General features: G+C 43.8%; 1 protein-coding gene across 1 annotated transcript in view; it reads right to left on the bottom strand.

Annotated features, from left to right (window-relative positions):
- LOC139381262 (zinc finger matrin-type protein 4-like) overlaps positions 1 to 20,074 on the bottom strand; it is a 151,213-nt gene that overhangs the window by 77,659 nt on the left and 53,480 nt on the right. Inside the window, exon 3 of the mRNA XM_071124728.1 lies at positions 16,755 to 16,847. Within this exon, the coding sequence (XP_070980829.1) occupies positions 16,755 to 16,847 (93 nt within the window). The remainder of the gene's footprint in view (positions 1 to 16,754; positions 16,848 to 20,074) is intronic.

Below are 20,074 nucleotides of genomic sequence, written 5' to 3'. Positions count from 1 at the left end.
ACCCAAATGAGACTCCAGCCAGTCTGTCGTCAGAAAGAACAGGCGGCTCATCACCTCAGTGAGGCTCACGTGTTCCATCCTGGTGATCGCGTCTGGCTCTCCACCAGGAACCTCCCGCTCCGCCTGCCCAGTAAGAAGCTGATTACCAGATTTGTGGGGTTGTTCAAGGTCCTCCAGAGGGTCAACAAGGTAAATTATAGATTACCCACTAACACCCACTAACAACCAGATCCCAGGTGGTTCCTGGTCCCCTGGCTGATTCCGTCCCCTACAACACCCCTCCACCTCCCTTGGATATCAAGGGGAGCCCCGCCTATGCCCTTAGATATATATTGGAATACTGTCGTCGTGGGGGTCAGCTCCAGTACCTGGTGGACTGGGAGGGGTACAGTCCAGAGGAGTGGTGTTGGGTTCCAGTGGATGACGTTCTAGATTCCAACATCAACAGAGATTTCCACATTCGTCGTCCGGACCGGCCCGCTCCTTGCTTTCGGGGCCGTCCTCCTGAATGGTGTCATCCTGCGGCTGGAGCCGTGTGTCAGGAGGGTACTGTCATGTTCACTCCCGGTCCCCTGCTCCGGAGCTTGACGTCACCGGTCTACTAACCACCGGTCCACCCAACCTATCTTTACGCACACATGGCAACCGTCAATATGCAGACCTACGTCTCATCATCAGTCACACCTAGACTTCATTACTCTCTTTATTTAGCACTCTTTGTTATCAGTCAGCAGGCAGTATTGTTTCTGTTTCCATGTTAGATGCTTCTCTTGTTTGTAGCATTCCATGTTCGTTGTTATTAAACTCACTAACTGCACCTGCTTCCTGACTCCCTGTGTCTACGTAACATGTGGCATATCAAGAAGCTGATTAAACAGTATGATAATTATACAGGTGCACCTTGTGCTGGGGACAATAAAAGGCCACTCTAAAATTATCATTTTTGTCACACAACAACAATGCCACAGATCGTGCAAATTGGCATGCTGACCGCAAGAATGTTCACCAGAGCTGTTGCCAGAAAATTGAATGTTAATTTCTGTACCATAAGCCTCCTCCAATGTTGTTTTAGAGCATTTGGCAGTACGTCCAACCGTCCTCACTACCACATCTGGCTTCTTCACCTGAGGGAATGTCTGAGACCAACCACCTGGACAGCCGATGAAACAATAAGTTTGCTTAACCAAAGAATTTTGGCACAAACTGTCAGAAACCGCCTCAGGGAAGCTCACTTGAGTGCTCGTCGTCCTCACCAAGGTCTTAACCTGACTGCAATTCGGTGTCGTAACCGACTTCAGTGGGGAAACGCTCACCTTCGATGGCTATTGGCACACTGGAGAAATGTGCTCTTGACGGATGAATCCTGTTTACAACTGTACCAGGCAGATTGCAGTGGCTTGGTGTCATGTGGGCGAGCGTTTTTTGATGTCAACGTTGTGAACAGAGTGCCCCATGGTAGCGGTGGGGCTAGGTTATGGGCAGGAATATGCTACAGACAAGGTACACAATTGCATTTTATCAATGGCAACTTGAATGCAAAGACATACCATGATGAGAGCCTGAGGCCCATTGTCATGCCATCCATTCGCTGCCATCACCTCATGTTTCAGCATGATAAGGCATTGTCTGCATATATGCCCCCTTTACTATTCCTACGGTTCTGACTTGGTGTACAGGGAGAAAACTGTAAGAACGTCCCATGTTCTGAATTCTGTACATTTCAAAGGTGCTGAACAAATAGTTATATTTACTATGTGCGTCCTAGCTCGCTCATTAATGTCTTAATGGAAATGATGGATTGCCTCTTATCCGATCATCGTTCCCTTATACCATAGTTTGTACATCTCAATTGTCAGTAGAAACCACATTTGTTTAACTTCTTAAGGTATAGGGGGCAGCATTTTCACTTTTGGATAAATAGCGTGCCCAATTTCAACTTCCTGCTACTCATGCCAAGAATATAAGATATGCATATTATTAGTAGATTTGGATAGAACACACTCTAAAGTCTATAAAACTGTTTGAATCATGTCTGTGAGTATGTAGCAAGCAAAACCCCGAGGACTAACCGTTTAGAATTATTTTTTTTGAGGTCTCGGTCTGTTCACTGAGTTCTCTTTGGCAAACAATATTTCTTAGGAACTTGTTTTCAGTTCCTACCGCTTCCGCTTCCACTGGATGTCACCAGTCTTTGGAATTTGGTTGAGGTTATTCATTTGTGCAATGAAGAAGTAGGGCCAACTAGGAACTGCGTAACACTGTTGAGAGTTGTGCAAGACTTGAATAGTAGCTTGGTTTGTTGTCTTCCTGTATTGAACACAGATAGACCCGTCTTCAATATGATCGATTATTAACGTTTAAAAATACCTAAAGTTGTATTACAAAAGTAGTTTGAAATATTTTGGCAAAGTTTATAGGCAACTTTTGAAATGTTTTGTAGTGACGTTGCGCATTTTGGAAGCTGTTTTTTTCTGCATCAAACGCGCCAAATAAATTGACATTTTGTATATATATGGATGGAATTAATCGAACAAAAGGACCAATGGTGATGTTTATGGGACATATTGGAGTGCCAACAAAAGAAGCTCGTCAAAGTTAAGGCATGTTTTATATTTTATTTCTGCATTTTGTGGAGCGCCTGCAGGGTTGAAATATGCTACCCTCTATGTTTACTGTTCATCATCAGATAATAGCTTCTTATGCTTTCGCCGAAAAGCCCTTTTAAAATCTGACATGTTGACTGGATTCACAACGAGTGTAGCTTTAATTGAGTATCTTACATGTGTGATTTAATGAAAGTTAGATTTTTATATCAATTTATTTGAATTTGGCATTTTCCCTGGTTTTTGGCCAAGTGGGACGCAAGTGTCCCCTATACCATAAGAAGTTAAGCAAGTCAGTCATATCAGCAATATATTTTTTTAAAGGCAAAAATGAGGCTGAATGAACTGTTTCACTGCCAGACAAGGCTCCGCTGATAGCCAGGTGTAGCAGTGGTAAGAATTCACTCCATGGTGCTGAAAAGAAAGCTCTGCTGTTGGGAAAACTTTATATAGGCCCTAACAGTTTGTGGGCAATGTTTGTCACCATTATAGTGCAATTAATGTATTGTTTCGTGTTGTGTTGGGTGTGTAGTGGCTTTGCTAACATTCATCCAAACATACACTACCTGTCACGCCCTGACCATAGTTTACTTTGTATTTTCTATGTTTTGATTGGTCAGGGTGTGATCTGAGTGGGCATTCTATGTTTCATGTCTTGTTTGTCTATTTCTATGTTCAGCCTGATATGGTTCTCAGTCAGAGGCAGGTGTTCGTCATTGTCTCTGATTGGGAACCATATTTAGGTAGCCTGGGTTTCACTGTGTGTTTGTGGGTGATTGTTCCTGTCTATGTGTTTTTCACCAGATAGGCTGTTTAGGTTTTCGTTACGTTCGTTACGTTTTGTTTTTGTAGTGTTTGCATTGATTCGTGTTTTACGTTTGTTCATTAAAACATGGATCGCAATCTACACGCTGCATTTTGGTCCGACTCTCCTTCACATACAGAAAACCGTTACAGAATCACCCACCACAAAAGGACCAAGCAGCGTGTCAACAGGCAGGAGCAGCGCGAGGAGACGCGCAATAAGGATTTCTGGACATGGGAGGAAATCCTCGACGGGAGAGGACCCTGGGCTAAACCAGGGGAGTGTAGCCGCCCAAAGGTGCAGCAGGAGAAGAGGCAACACGAGCAGCCCAAAGAGGAGGTATGGACATGGGAGGACGAATTAGAAGGAAGAGGACCCTGGGCTCAGCCAGGAGAATATCGCCGCCCCAAAGAAGAACTGGAGGCGGCGAAAGCTGAGAGGCGCAGATATGAGGAGGCAGCACGACGTAGCGGATGGAAGCCTGAGAGGCAGCCCCAAAAATTTCTTGGGGGGGGGCTAACAGGGAGTATGGCTATGCCAGGTAGGAGACCTGAGCAGACTCCCTGTGCTTACCGGGGGGCTAGAGAGACCGGACAGGCACCGTGTTATGCAGTGGTGCGCACGGTGTCTCCAGTGCGGGTGCATAGCCCGGTGCGGTATATTCCAGCTCCGCGTGTCTGCCGGGCTAGATTGAGCGTCGAGCCTAATGCCATGAAGCCGGCTCTACGCAGCTGGTCCCCAGTGCGTCTCCTTGGGCCGGCTTACATGGCACCAGCCTTGCGCTCGGTGTCTCCGGTTCGCCTGCATAGCCCAGTGCGGGCTATTCCACCTCGCCGCACTGGCAGGGCTACCGTGAGCATTCAACCAGGTAAGGTTGGGCAGGCTCGGTGCTCAAGAGCTCCAGTGCGCCTGCACGGTCCGGTTTTTCCAGTACCACCTCCACACCCCAGCCCTCCGGTAGCAGCTCCCCGCACCAGGCTTCCTGTGCGTGTCCTTGGCCCAGTACCACCAGTGCCAGCACCACGCATCAGGCCTACAGTGCGCCTCGCCTGTCCAGCGCTGCCAGAGCCTTCCGCCTCTACAGCGCTGCCGGAGTCTCCCGCCTGTTCAGAACTGCCAGTTAGCATAGAGCTGCCAGTTAGCATAGAGCTGCCGGTTAGCATAGAGCTGCCAGTTAGCAAGGAGCTGCCAGTCTGCATAGAGCTGCCAGTCTGCAAGGAGCTGCCAGTCTGCATAGAGCTGCCGGTCTGCATGGAGCTGCCAGTCTGCAAGGAGCTGCCAGTCTGCAAGGAGCTGCCAGTCTGCATAGAGCTGCCAGTCTGCATGGAGCTGCCAGTCTGCAAGGAGCTGCCAGAGCTGCCTTTCTGCAGGATGCCGCCAAAGCTGCCAGTCTGCAAGGAGCCGCCAGAGCTGCCAGTCTGCAAGGAGCCGCCAGAGCTGCCAGTTAGCATGGAGCAGCCAGGGCCGCCAGTCAGTATGGAGCAGCCAGGGCCGCCAGTCAGCATGGAGCAGCCAGGGCCGCCAGTCAGCATGGAGCAGCCAGGGCCGCCAGTCAGCATGGAGCAGCCAGTCAGCATGGAGCAGCCAGTCAGCATGGAGCAGCCAGAGCAGCCAGTCAGCATGGAGCAGCCAGAGCAGCCAGTCAGCATGGAGCAGCCAGAGCTGCCAGTCAGCATGGAGCAGCCAGTCAGCATGGAGCAGCCAGAGCTGCCAGTCAGCATGGAGCAGCCAGTCAGCATGGAGCAGACAGAGCTGCCAGTCGACCAGACTCTTCCAGATCTGCCAGTCGTCCAGACTCTTCCAGATCTGCCAGTCGTCCAGACTCTTCCAGATCTGCCAGTCGTCCAGACTCTTCCAGATCTGCCAGTCGTCCAGACTCTTCCAGATCTGCCAGTCGACCAGACTCTTCCAGATCTGCCAGTCGACCAGACTCTTCCAGATCTGCCAGTCGATCAGACTCTTCCAGATCTGCCAGTCGTCCAGACTCTTCCAGATCTGCCAGTCGTCCAGACTCTCTCAGATCTGCCAGTCGTCCAGATTCTCCCAGATCTGCCAGTCGACCAGATTCTCCCAGATCCGCCAGTCGACCAGATTCTCCTAGATCCGCCAGTCGACCAGATTCTCCCAGATCCGCCAGTCGACCAGATTCTCCCAGATCCGCCAGTCGACCAGATTCTCCCAGATCCGCCAGTCGACCAGATTCTCCCAGATCCGCCAGTCGACCAGATTCTCCCAGATCCGCCAGTCGACCAGATTCTCCCAGATCCGCCAGTCGACCAGATTCTCCCAGATCTGCTAGTCGACCAGGATCTGCTGAAACCGCCAGCCAGCCAGGTTCTGGTAGTTTCTACTACCTGCCTGGGCTTCCTCTCAGTGCTGAGCTTCCTCTCAGTGCTGAGCTTCCTCTCAGTGCTGAGCTACCTATCGGTCCCGAGTTACCTCTGTCCCGAGCTGTCCCTCTGTCCCATGTTATCATTGTGGTGGGTAACCTATTTAGGGACGTTTAGGAGGGGGATTAAAACTGTCATGGAGTGGGGTCCACGTCCAGCGCCAGAGCCGCCACCGCGGACAGATGCCCACCCAGACCCTCCCCTATAGGTTCAGGTTTTGCGGCCGGAGTCCGCACCTTGGGGGGGGGGTACTGTCACGCCCTGACCATAGTTTACTTTGTATTTTCTATGTTTTGATTGGTCAGGGTGTGATCTGAGTGGGCATTCTATGTTTCATGTCTTGTTTGTCTATTTCTATGTTCAGCCTGATATGGTTCTCAGTCAGAGGCAGGTGTTCGTCATTGTCTCTGATTGGGAACCATATTTAGGTAGCCTGGGTTTCACTGTGTGTTTGTGGGTGATTGTTCCTGTCTATGTGTTTTTCACCAGATAGGCTGTTTAGGTTTTCGTTACGTTCGTTACGTTTTGTTTTTGTAGTGTTTGCATTGATTCGTGTTTTACGTTTGTTCATTAAAACATGGATCGCAATCTACACGCTGCATTTTGGTCCGACTCTCCTTCACATACAGAAAACCGTTACACTACCGGTCAAAACACCTACTCATTCAAGGGTTTTTCTTTATTTTTACTATTTTCTACAATGTAGAATAGTAGTGAAGACATCACAACAATGAAATAACACATATGGAATCATGTAGTAACCAACCAAAAAACAAATAAAAAAAACAAATAAAAAATGTATTTGATATTTGAGAGTCTTCAAATAGCCACCCTTTGCCTTGATGACAGCTTTGCCTCTGGCATTCTCCTGGCATTCTCTCATTCTCTCAATCAGCTTTATGAGCTGGTCACCTGGAATGCGTTTCAAATAATAGGTGTGCCTCCTTAAAATTTAATTTGTGGAATTTCTTTCCTCCTTAATGCATTAGAGCCAATCAGTTAAGTTGTGACAATGTGGTGGTGGTGGTGGTAGGGGGGGGGGGTATTTGGTAGAAGACCAAGTCCATATTATTGCAGGAACAGCTCAAATAAGCAAAGAGAAACAACAGTCCATCATTACTTTAAGACTTTAAGGTCAGTCAATATGGAACATTTCAAAAACTTTTAAAGTGCCGTCACAAAAACCATCAACCATCAAGGAAAGCAAGACCCAGAGTTACCTCTGCTGCAGAGAAAAAGCTCCTTAGAGTTACCAGCCTCAGAAATTGCAGCCCAAATAAATGCTTCACAGAGTTCAAGTAACAGACACATCTCAACATCAACTGTTTAAAGGAGGCTGTGTGAATCAGGCTTTCATGGTCAAATTGCTGCAAAGAAACCACTACTAAAATGACACCAAGGAGAAGAAGAGACTTGCTTGGGCCAAGAACTACGAGCAATGGACATTAGACCAGTGGAAATTTGTCCTTTAGTCTGGAGTCCAAATTGGACATTTTTGGATCCAACCGCCGTGTCTACAGTGGCTTGAGAAAGTATTCACCCCCCTTGTGTAACGTGTGTCGTCGTCGGAAGAGGAAAAATAGGACCAAAGCGCAGCGTGGTAAATGTTCATGACTTTTATTGAACTGAAAACTGAACAAAATAACAAAGTGCAGAAACGAAAATGTCCTGTCAGGTGCAGAAAACACTAAACCGAAAACAACTACCCACAAAACATAGGTGGGAAAAAGCTACCTAAGTATGGTTCCCAATCATAGACAACGATAGTCAGCTGTCCCCGATTGAGAACCATACCCGGCCCAAACAAAGAAATACAAAACATAGAAAAGGAACATAGAATGCCCACCCAAATCACACTCTGACCAAACCAAAATAGAGACATAAAAAGCTCTCTAAGGTCAGGGCGTGACACCTTGGCAATTTTCCTATTTTGTTGCATTACAACCTGTAATTTAAATTGATTTTTATTTGGATTTCATGTAATGGACATGCACAAAATAGTCCAAATTGGTGAAGTGAAAAAAATGACTCCACCTGTGTGCAATCTAAGTGTCACATAATCTGTCACATGATCTCAGTATATATACACTAGTTCAGAAAGCTGGGCTTTACGGAAGAGTGGCCAGAAAAAAAGCCATTGCTTAAAGAAAAAAATAAGCAAACACATTTGGTGTTCACCAAAAGGCTTGTGGGAGACTCCCCAAACATATGAAAGAAGGTGTTCTTGGTCAGATGAGACTAAAATTTAGCTTTTTGGCCATCAAGTAAAACACTATGTCTGGCGCAAACCCAAGACCTCTAATCACCCCGAGAACACCATTTTCACAGTGAAGCGTGGTGGTGGCAGAATCATGCTGTGGGTATGTTTTTCACTTGCAAGGACTGGGAAACTGGTCAGAATTGAAGGAATGATGGATGGCGCTAAATACAGGGAAATTCTTGAGGGAAACCTCTTTCAGTCTTCCAGAGATTTGTGACTAGGACAGAGGTTCACCTTACAGCAGGACAAATACCCTATACATACTGCTAAAGCAATAATTGAGTGGTTTAAGGGGAAACATATAAATGTCTTGGAATGGTCAAATCCCAGACCTCAATCCAATTGAGAATCTGTCATATGACTTAAAGATTGCTTGAAGGAGCTGGAGCAGTGGCTAGATGTGCCAGCCAGAAAATCCCAGTGGCTAGATGTGCCAAGCCTATAGAGACATACCACAAGAGACATGTAGCTGTAATTTCTGCAAAAGGTGGCTCTACAAGTATTGATTTGGGGGGGGGGGTGAATAGTTATGCACGCTCAAGTTTTCAGTTTATTGTCTTATTTCTTGTTTGTTTCACAATAAAAAATATTTTGCATCTTCAAAGTGGTAGGCATGTTGTGTAAATCAAATGATACAAACCCCCCCAAAATACATTTTAATTCCAGGATGTAAGGCCACAAAATAGGAAAAATGCCAAGGGGGTGAACACTTTCGCAAGCCACTGTATGTGAGACGTGGTGGGGGTGAACGGATGATCTCTGTATGTGTAGTTCCCACTGTAATGCATGGAGGAGGAGGTGTGATGGTGTGGGGGTACTTTGCTGGTGACACTGTCTGTGATTTATTTAGAATGCAAGGCACACTTAACGAGCATGGCTAACACAGCATTCTGCAGCGATACGCCATCCCATCTGGTTTGAGCTTAGAGGAACTATCCTTTGTTTTTCATCAAGACAATGACCCAACACACCTCCAGGCTGTGTAAGGGCTATTTTACCAAGAAGGAGAGTGATGGATTGCTGCATCAGATGACCTGGCCTCCACAATCACCCAACCTAAACTTAATTGAAATGGTTTGGGGTGAGTCAGACTGCAGAGTGAAGGAATAAATGCCAACAACTGCTAAGCATATGTGGGAACTCCTTCAAGACTGTTGGAAAAGCATTCCAGGTGAAGCTGGTTGAGAGAATGCCACGCATGTGCAAAGCTGTCATCAAGACAAACAGAGAAAGTAGGTTGGAAATGTGCTCTCAGATGAAAGAGAAGATGTGGCTATTTGAAGAATCTCAAATATAAAATATATTTTGATTTGTTTAACACTTTTTTTGGTTACTACATGATTCCAAATGTGTTATTTCATAATGTTGATGTTTTCACTATTCACTACAATGTAGAAAATAGTCAAAAATAAAGAAAAACCCTTGAATGAGTAAATGTTCTAAAACTTTTGACCGGTAGCGTATATTCTTTTGTCCCACAAAGATTTACGTGCTAAAATCGCCACTGATTCCCAGTCATGTGAAATCCATTGATTAGGCCCTAATGAATGTATTTCAATTGACGGATTTCCTTATGTGAACTCTAACTAACATCTTTGACATTTTTGCTTTTATATTTTTGTTCAGTGATTTAAGGGAGAAAAAGATGAGTGGCAATAACACTGCAGGGTTCTCCTCCTTTGCCTTTGACTCACTCACTCACTCAGATGTACACCACTGGAGACCGAGAGAGGGAGAGAGAAAGAGATAGCTAAAAGAGGTGGGAAAGACATATGGAGGAAAACAGATTAAGTCTTCTCTTTCATCTGAGAGCACATTTCCAACCTACTTTCTCTGTTTGACACACAAACACACATACACACACATAGACAAACGCAAATGCACACACACTCGCTAGCAAGCTCTCTAAGTCTCACTGAAGTGTTTTTGACACCCTGGGTGGACTCCTCCTGCTCAGTATTGTTCTGTTTCTCCAAACTTTCTCCAAAGTTTCGAAGTTGCTCCAAAGTTAAGGTTTAAGGTAAGGTTTGGGATAAGGTCAAAATAAAACAATTGGTGGAAAAAGTACTCAATTGTCATACTTCAATAAAAGTAAAGATATCTTAAAAGAAAATGACTCAAGTAAAATTGAAAACCACCCAGTAAAATACTACTTGAGTAACAGTCTAAAAGTACTGGGTTTTAAATAAACTTAAAGTATCAGAAGTAAAAGTATAAATAATAAAACAAATCTGTATATTAAGCAAATCAGGCAGCACCATTGTCTTATTTCTTTAATTTACGGGTATCCAGGGGCACACTACAACACTCAGACATAATTTTGAAATTAAGCATTTGTGTTTAGTGAGTCAGATCAGAGGCAGTAGGATGACCAGGTATGTTCTCTTGATCAGTGTGTAAATTGGATAATTCCCTGTCCTGTTAAGCATTCGAAATGTAATGAGTACTTTTGGGTGTCAGGGAAAATGTATGAAATAAAAAGTACAATATTTTCTTTAGGAATGTAGTGGAGCAAAAGTCAAAGTTGTGAAAAATATAAATAGTAAAAAAAAGTAAAGTGCAGATACCCCCAAAAAACTACTTAAGTAATACTTCAAAGTATTTTAAATTAACTTAGTTACTTTACACCGCTGGCAACTTGTAATTAAACTGGATTGATTTTGATTTACTTCATCAATGACTGTTCTCCTTTTTGTTCCACTGGAAAATCCTATTACACACATACTATAACACATTATATTTTCACATACCCAAAATGCCTACTATTTTGAACACAAGCATGGGTATTCAGACACGGCTAGCGTGTGTGTGTGTGTGTGTGTTTGTTAGTTCTCTCCTCCCTTCAGGGAAAACTACTATCAATCCTACAGGAGTAGGCTTCAGGAGGTGAAATACAACAAAAGCTGACAAATAGACAGTTTAGACTTCCCCTGGGTTTAAGGAAAGAAAAAGTGAGAAAGGAAAGGAAAAGAAAGACAGAAAGAAAGAAAGAAAGAAAGAAAGAAACAAGGAAGAAAACAAGGAAGGAAACAAGCAAAGACAGAAAGAAGGAAACAAGAAAAGACATAAGGAAGGAAACAAGGAAAGACATAAGGAAGGAAACAAGGAAAGACATAAGGAAGGAAACAAGGAAAGACAGAAGGACGGAAACAAGGAAAGACAGAAGGAAGGAAGGAAGGAAAGAAAGAAGGAAAGAAAGAAAGAAGGAAGGAAAGAACAAAATGAAGAGGGAAGGAAATACAATGGGGCAACCACCAATTGTGCAAGTTCTCCCACTTAAAAAGATGAGAGAGGCCTGTAATTTTCATCATAGGTTCACTTGAACTATGACAGACAAAATTAGAAAAAAAATCCAGAAAATCACATTGTAGGATTTTTCATGAATTTATTTGCAAATTATAGTGGAAAATAAGTATTTGGTCAATAACAAAAGTTTATCTCAATACTTTGTTATATACAGTGCCTTGCGAAAGTATTCGCCCCCCTTGAACTTTGCGACCTTTTGCCACATTTCAGGCTTCAAACATAAAGATATAAAACTGTATTTTTGTGTGAAGAATCAACAACAAGTGGGACACAATCATGAAGTGGAACGACATTTATTGGATATTTCAAACCTTTTTAACAAATCAAAAAACTGAAAAATTGGGCGTGCAAAATTATTCAGCCCCTTTACTTTCAGTGCAGCAAACTCTCTCCAGAAGTTCAGTGAGGATCTCTGAATGATCCAATGTTGACCTAAATGACTAATGATGATAATTACAATCCACCTGTGTGTAATCAAGTCTCCGTATAAATGCACCTGCACTGTGATAGTCTCAGAGGTCCGTTAAAAGCGCAGAGAGCATCATGAAGAACAAGGAACACACCAGGCAGGTCCGAGATACTGTTGTGAAGAAGTTTAAAGCCGGATTTGGATACAAAAAGATTTCCCAAGCTTTAAACATCCCAAGGAGCACTGTGCAAGCGATAATATTGAAATGGAAGGAGTATCAGACCACTGCAAATCTACCAAGACCTGGCCGTCCCTCTAAACTTTCAGCTCATACAAGGAGAAGACTGATCAGAGATGCAGCCAAGAGGCCCATGATCACTATGGATGAACTGCAGAGATCTACAGCTGAGGTGGGAGACTCTGTCCATAGGACAACAATCAGTCGTATATTGCAAAAATCTGGCCTTTTTGGAAGAGTGGCAAGAAGAAAGCCATTTCTTAAAGATATCCATAAAAAGTGTTGTTTAAAGTTTGCCACAAGCCACCTGGGAGACACACCAGACATGTGGAAGAAGGTGCTCTGGTCAGATGAAACCAAAATGGAACTTTTTGGCAACAATGCAAAACGTTATGTTTGGCGTATAAGCAACACAGCTGAACACACCATCCCCACTGTCAAACATGGTGGTGGCAGCATCATGGTTTGGGCCTGCTTTTCTTCAACAGGGACAGGGAAGATGGTTAAAATTGATGGGAAGATGGATGGAGCCAAATACAGGACCATTCTGGAAGAAAACCTGATGGAGTCTGCAAAAGACCTGAGACTGGGACGGAGATTTGTCTTCCAACAAGACAATGATCCAAAACATAAAGCAAAATCTACAATGGAATGGTTCAAAAATAAACATATCCAGGTGTTAGAATGGCCAAGTCAAAGTCCAGACCTGAATCCAATCGAGAATCTGTGGAAAGAACTGAAAACTGCTGTTCACAAATGCTCTCCATCCAACCTCACTGAGCTCGAGCTGTTTTGCAAGGAGGAATGGGAAAAAATTTCAGTCTCTCGATGTGCAAAACTGATAGAGACATATCCCAAGCGACTTACAGCTGTAATCGCAGCAAAAGGTGGCGCTACAAAGTATTAACTTAAGGGGGCTGAATAATTTTGCACGCCCAATTTTTCAGTTTTTGATTTGTTAAAAAAGTTTGAAATATCCAATAAATGTCGTTCCACTTCATGATTGTGTCCCACTTGTTGTTGATTCTTCACAAAAAAATACAGTTTTATATCTTTATGTTTGAAGCCTGAAATGTGGCAAAAGGTCGCAAAGTTCAAGGGGGCCGAATACTTTCGCAAGGCACTGTACCCTTTGTTGGCAATGACAGAGGTCAAACATTTTCTGTAAGTCTTCACAAGGTTTTCACACACTGTTTCTGGTATTTTGGCCCATTCCTCCATGCAGATCTCCTCTAGAGCAGTGATGTTTTGGGGCTGTTGCTGGGAAACACAGACTTTCAACTCACTCCAAAGATTTTCTATGGGGTTGAGATCTGGAGACTGGCTAGGCCACTCCAGGACCTTGAAATGCTTCTTACGAAGCCACTCCTTCGTTGCCCGGGCGGTGTGTTTGGGATCATTGTCATGCTGAAAGACCCAGCCACGTTTCATCTTCAATGCGCTTGCTGATGGAAGGAGGTTTTCACTCAAAATCTCACGATACATGGCCCCATTCATTCTTTCCTTTACACGGATCAGTCGTCCTGGTCCCTTTGCAGAAAAACAGCCCCAAAGCATGATGTTTCCACCCCCATGCTTCACAATAGGTATGGTGTTTTTTCGATGCAACTCAGCATTCTTTGTCCTCCAAACACGACGAGTTGAGTTTTTACCAAAAAGTTATAGTTTGGTTTCATCTGACCATATGACATTCTCCCAATCTTCTTCTGGATCATCCAAATGCTCTCTAGCAAACTTCAGACGGGCCTGGACATGTACTGTCTTAATTAAGCAGGGGGACACATCTGGCACTGCAGGATTTGAGTCCCTGGCGGCAAAGTGTGTTACTGATGGTAGACTTTGTTACTTTGGTCCCAGCTCTCTGCAGGTCATTCACTAGGTCCCCCATGTGGTTCTGGGATTTTTGCTCCCCGTTCTTGTGATCATTTTGACCCCACGGGGTGAGATCTTGTGTGGAGCCCCAGATTGAGGAAGATTATCAGTTGCTCCCACAGTTTATTTCTTCAAACCAAGCTGCTTACCTATTGCGTGTCATATCTGTTCCGCCTGCTAGGGACGTTTTCCTTTATGACGTAATGTGTAATCAATTTATGATTTAATTATGTGTATGTGTAATTCTGTGTGATTAGTTAGGTATTTAGTAAATAAATAATTAAACCCAATTTTGTATTGCTGATTCAAATTGTTTGCCAGGGTTCGTGCAGATAACCAAGAATTTACAACTTTCAGATGAGACTGAATTAAGATGACGATTGATATTGACTACTATTGATGTAAAATTTTACTAGGTCTTTAAGAGTTTATTCGGAAGATAGCAGCTCTATTAATATTATTTTGCGGTGTCCGACTCTCTAGTTAATTACATTTACATGATTAGCTCAATCAGGTGATATTAATTACGGAGAAATTATTTTATAGAATAGCATGTCATATCACTTGTTCCGGCATAGCCAAAGACACGACAACAGTATAGACGAGAAAGAGGATGATGTCACCTATGTGCATCATAGATTTTTAGTTCAGGTTCCCAGTGATGCTTCTAGTAACGTGAATTACTGACATCAAGCATGTGAAGTGTATGTGTGTCCTGAGTGTGTGTGAAATCATTACCGTTGGAGTGTAAGCTAGCTCTTGCTGTGTGTGTGTGATACCAATCCTGTGAAGCACTAGCTCCTGGCTGGGGTGTTCACACTGTGTCTGTGACGTCACTCCTGTGAGGAACTAGCTACTGGCTGGGGTGTTCACACTGTGTCTGTGACATCACTCCTGTGAAGGAATAGCCAGGACTATATGAGTCCCATTGATGGTCAAAGAGTACCTCCGTCACTCCATTCCCTATACATATGGAGGTGGCTGTGTGTGTGTGTGTGTGTGTGTGTGTGTCCTTGGGGACAATCGAGTAAATGGAGCGGTCCTTCTTAGAAGCACGCACGCACACACACACACACACACACACACACACACACACACACACACACACACACACACACACCCCCCCACACACACACACGCACACACACACACACATACACACACATACACTTCCCTAATGATCTACTTGTGAGTAGGAGAAACAAGGAAGATGAAATGGGAGGGGAGAATAGGAGAGGAGGAGAACAAGGTATCAGGGATAAAATGGCCAATTAAATATAAAACTATTTCAAGATAGTGTTTACAGTAAGTTTCCCTATTCTTATGTGTGGAAGTAGAATACTCTTCGGTGGCTAATGTTGCTGTTGATGTTGTTGTTGATGTTGTTGTTGCCTATTATCTGTCTGGAGGTCTGCTGGTTGGACATGCTGGCTGTGTGTGTGTCCTGAGTCTGTGACATTACTACTGTTGTAGTATAATCTAGTTCTTGTTGTGTGTGTATGACACCACTCGTATGTGTGTGTGTGTGTGTGTGTGTGTGTGTGTGTGTGTGTGTGTGTGTGTGTGTGTGTGTGTGTGTGTGTGTGTGTGTGTGTGTGTGTGAGAGAGAGAGAGAGAGAGAGAACCAGCAATTACTTAAACCTAGCCATCCCCAAGATACACAGTATCTTAGGGGGAAATGCTTTCAATTCTCCACTGCTAGAGACTGGACCATCCTTCAAAAAAACAGTGAAACTAAGCTCTTTTGTGTCCATTGGTACTTAAAAAAAAACACTTTTGGAGAGTTTAACTGATAACTGCATGCATTTCACCCTGCCTCTTAAATGCTGCATATTACTGAATGTATTACTGACCGTGCAAGATGTGTATATTTGACTGTAACGTATTTGTGTGTTATACATGCTATGCTCGCTGTCTGACAGGTCATCATTATAAACCAGAATATTGTAGAAATGATGGTGTATCCCATCAGACCTGGGGATAGTCCGTAGCTGTGTGTGTGTGTGTGTGTGTGTGTGTGTGTGTGTGTGTGTGTGTGTGTGTGTGTGGTGCCCAGTGCCTCCGGACTAGAGCACAGCTGCCAAACTCGCTGCCTGCCTACTGGAGGCCATGGCAGGGGAGGTCACTGCACAACCTCTGTATGTGTGGGTGTGTGTGTGTGTGTGTGTTTGTGTTTGTGTGTGTGTGTGTGTGTGTGTGTGTGTGTGTGTGTGTGTGTGTGTGTGTGTGTGTGTGTGTAGGTGTGAGTGTAGTTGTGTGTGTGTGTGTGTGTGTGTGTGTGCGCGTGTGTGGATGTGTGTGTGTGTGTGTGTGTGTGTGTGTGTGTGTGTGTGTGTGTGTGTGTGTGTGTGTGAGTGTGTGTGTGTGTGTGTGAAAGGAGTCCAACATACACGCAAGCACACACTCACGTACACACACACACAACTACACTCACACCTACACACACACACACACAGACCCTCAGGGCTCTCTGACTTCCTGTAACTCTCTCTGGAGCCAGTATGAGAGCCTATAGCTTTACACAGACACCCTATCTACTTAGACTGCAACTCCTACAGTATACTGCTGGCCTCGAAAAGAGAAAACCCATACCTGCACTGTGGACAAAATTATGCCAAAGGCACTACCTCATGAGGAAAAGACAGACAGAAATGTTCTAGCAAAATCCATTTAAGATAGAGGGGAAATGCTTAGGAGACTGTTATACAGTACTACTGAACTGTCTGATCTCAGAACTTGCTAAATTAAGTCCATTCATCATTTAATGGTTTCATTAAAGACTGTTTCTGGGAGAGATCAGGAAGTCACAGAGTGAGGGCAACAGAACTGTGAGTGTATGATTCCGGTGTTTGTGTGTATATGTCAACATACCGGGTTGTCTGGTCTCAGTCTCTTGGACGGTGGGCCACCGTCTTCAGGGTGTAACATGTAAAAGAGACGGACCTTGTTGGCATGTTTCTTACTCTGAGAGAGAGAGAGAGAGAGAGAGAGAGAGAGAGAGAGAGAGAGAGAGAGAGAGAGAGAGAGAGAGAGAGAGGGAGAGAGAGAGAGAGAGAGAGAGAGAGAGAGAGAGAGAGAGAGAGAGAGAGAGAGAGAGAGAGAGAGAGAGAGAGAGATTTTATTGGCAAGTTTATTTACATTCACTGCAGTGATCAGTGCTTCAACAGATATTCCATCTCTTCTCAGCTGCACAGTGGATAAATACTATGGCTTACTTCATTGCTCACAGCAACCAATTATAAACAATGGTTTAACTTTAGGGCTAACCAATCAGAAACATTGTTGCCTCACAGCGAGCCAATGAAACACATCGGATTACCTCACAGCGGACAATCAAAAACACTGCATGACCCTGTCATAAGCTGCCTGGATCCCCAGGCTTACATCAAAACCCACAAATGTGTTTTTTGTGTATGTGTGATCGTGTGCGTGTTATTACTCGTATATACCCTCAGTATAACTTTATGTGAAATGACAGTGGAATGAGAAAGCATACAGTCAAATGCATACCAAGCACATTGGTGTTCTTCAATCTACACAGTAACACAAAGATGACGTGGCAGACTGATTTGATATGGCTAGAGAGAGAAGAGTGGCAATACGAGAGAGAGAGGAACAAAGTGTTACAGTGTGGGAGGGAGAGAGTCGAGAAGAAGGAGGGGAAAAAAGAGGAAGGTGGTAGAGAGAGAGGAGGGAAGTGGTGAGGGAGGGAAACGACAGACCACGTTTTCACCCTGCACACCCTAACTGACAAACAAACAAACCAAAACAAAGGCAAAGTCTTCTCATGCTTTGTTGATTTAAAAAAAGCCTTCGACTCAATTTGGCATGAGGGTCTGTAATACAAATTGATGGAAAGCGGTGTTGGGGGGAAAACATACGACATTATAAAATCCATGTACACAAACAACAAGTGTGAGGTTAAAATTGGCAAAAAACACACACATTTCTTCCCACAGGGACGGGGGGTGAGACAGGGATGCAGCTTAAGCCACACCCTCTTCAACATATATATCAACGAATTGGCGAGGGCACTAGAACAGTCTACAGCACCCGGCAGACTGTCTACTGTTTGTCAAATGTCTACTGTTTGCTGATGATCTGGTGCATCTGTCACCAACCAAAATAATTGTGTTCCAAAAAAGGTCCAGTCGCCAGAACCACAAACACAAATTCCATCTAGACACCGTTGGCCTAGAGCATACAAAAAACCATACATACCTTGGCCTAAACATCAGTGCCACAGGTAACTTCCACAAAGCTGTGAACGATCTGAGAGACAAGGAAAGAAGGGCCTTCTATGCCATCAAAGGAACATAAAATTTGACATACCAATTAGGATCTGGCTAAAAATACTTGAATCAGTTATAGAAGCCATTGTCCTTTATGGTTGTGAGGTCTGGGGCCCGCTCACCAAACAAGAATTCACAAAATAGGACAAACACCACATTGAGAGTATGCATGCAGAATTCTGCAAAAATATACTCAGCTTCCTGCCATCCAGGACCTCTATACCAGGCGGTGTCAGAGGAAGGCCCTAAAAAAATTCAAAGAATCCAGCCACCCTAGTCATAGACTGTTCTCTCTGCTACAGCATTGCAAGTGGTACCGGAGTGCCAAGTCTAGGTCCAAGAGGCTTCTACCCCCAAGCCATAAGACTCCTGAACATCTAATAAAATGGCTAGCCAGACTATTTGCATTGCTACTCTCTGTTGTTATCATCTATGCATAGTCCCTTTAATAACTCTACCTACATGTACATATTACCTCAACTAACCGGTGCCCCTGCATATTGACTCTGTACCGGTACCCTCCTCTATATAGTCTCGCTATTGTTATTTTACTGCTGCTCTTTAATTACTTGTTACTTTTATTTCTTATTCTTATGCATATTTTTTTAAACTCCATTGTTGGTAAAGGGATCTTAAGTAAGCATTTCACTGTAAGGTCTGTTGTATTCGGCGCATGTGACTAATTCAATTTGATTTGATTTGTACAACGTAAAACACCAAATAATGCATGCAGAGCAGAATTAGGCCGATACCCGCTAATTATAAAAATCCAGAAAATATACGCTAAAGTCTACAACCACCTAAAAGTAAGCGATTCCCAAACCTTCCAAAACAAATCCATCATCTACTGAGAGATTAACTTGAAGAAGAGCCCCCTAAGCAAGCTGGTCCTTGGGCTCTGTTCACAAACACAAACACACCCCACAGAGCCCCAGACAGCAACACATTTAGACCCAACCAAATAGTAAGAAAACAGAAAGATAATTACTACTAGAATTAACAACAAAAAAAAATGAGCAAAATAGAATGTTATTTGGCCCTAAACAGAGAATACACAGTGGCAGAATACCTGACCACTGTGACTGACCCAAACTTAAGGAATGCTTTGACTATGTACAGACTCAGTGAGCATAGCCTTGCTATTGAGAAAGGCCGCCGTAGACAGACCTGCCTCTCAAGAGAAGACAGGCTATGTGCACACTGCCCACAAAATGAGGTTGAAACTGAGCTGCACTTCCTAACCTCCTGACAAATGTATGACCATATTAGAGACACATACTTCCCTCAGATTACACAGATCCACAAAGAATTCGAAAACAAACCTGATTTTGATAAACTTCCATATCTACTGGGTGAAATACCACAGTGTGCCAACACAGCAGCAATATTTGTGACCTGTTGCCACAAGAAAAGGGCAACCAGTGAAGAACAAACACCATTGTAAATACAACACATATTAATGTTTATTTATTTTCCCGTCTGTACTTTAACCATTTGCACATTGTGTATATATACATAATATGACATTTGTAATGTCTTTATTCTTTTGGAACCTCTGTGAGTGTAATGTTTACTGTTAATTTTTATTGTTTATTTCACTTTGTATATTATCTACTTCACTTGCATTGGCAATGTTAACATAAGTTTCCCATGCCAATAAAGCCCCTTGAATTGAATTCAATTGAGACAGGAGGAGAGAGGGAAAAGAAGAGATGGAGAAAGAATGATGTGGCAAAATGAAAAAGAGACACAGTGGTAGGAAGGTGAGAAAATGAGTGGGAGAGAAAGGGAGCAGAGTGCTAAGAAAGAAAATAATATAGTGAATGAGAGAGAGAGAGACTGATAAAGCAGGAGACTGGTGGAGAAGAGATGAATAGAGGAGCAAGAGAGTATGACGTG

This window comes from Oncorhynchus clarkii, chromosome 23, assembly GCF_045791955.1.
Source record: "Oncorhynchus clarkii lewisi isolate Uvic-CL-2024 chromosome 23, UVic_Ocla_1.0, whole genome shotgun sequence".
NCBI classification, from domain to species: Eukaryota; Metazoa; Chordata; class Actinopteri; order Salmoniformes; family Salmonidae; genus Oncorhynchus; species Oncorhynchus clarkii.
This window is presented reverse-complemented; position numbering and strand designations above follow the sequence as displayed.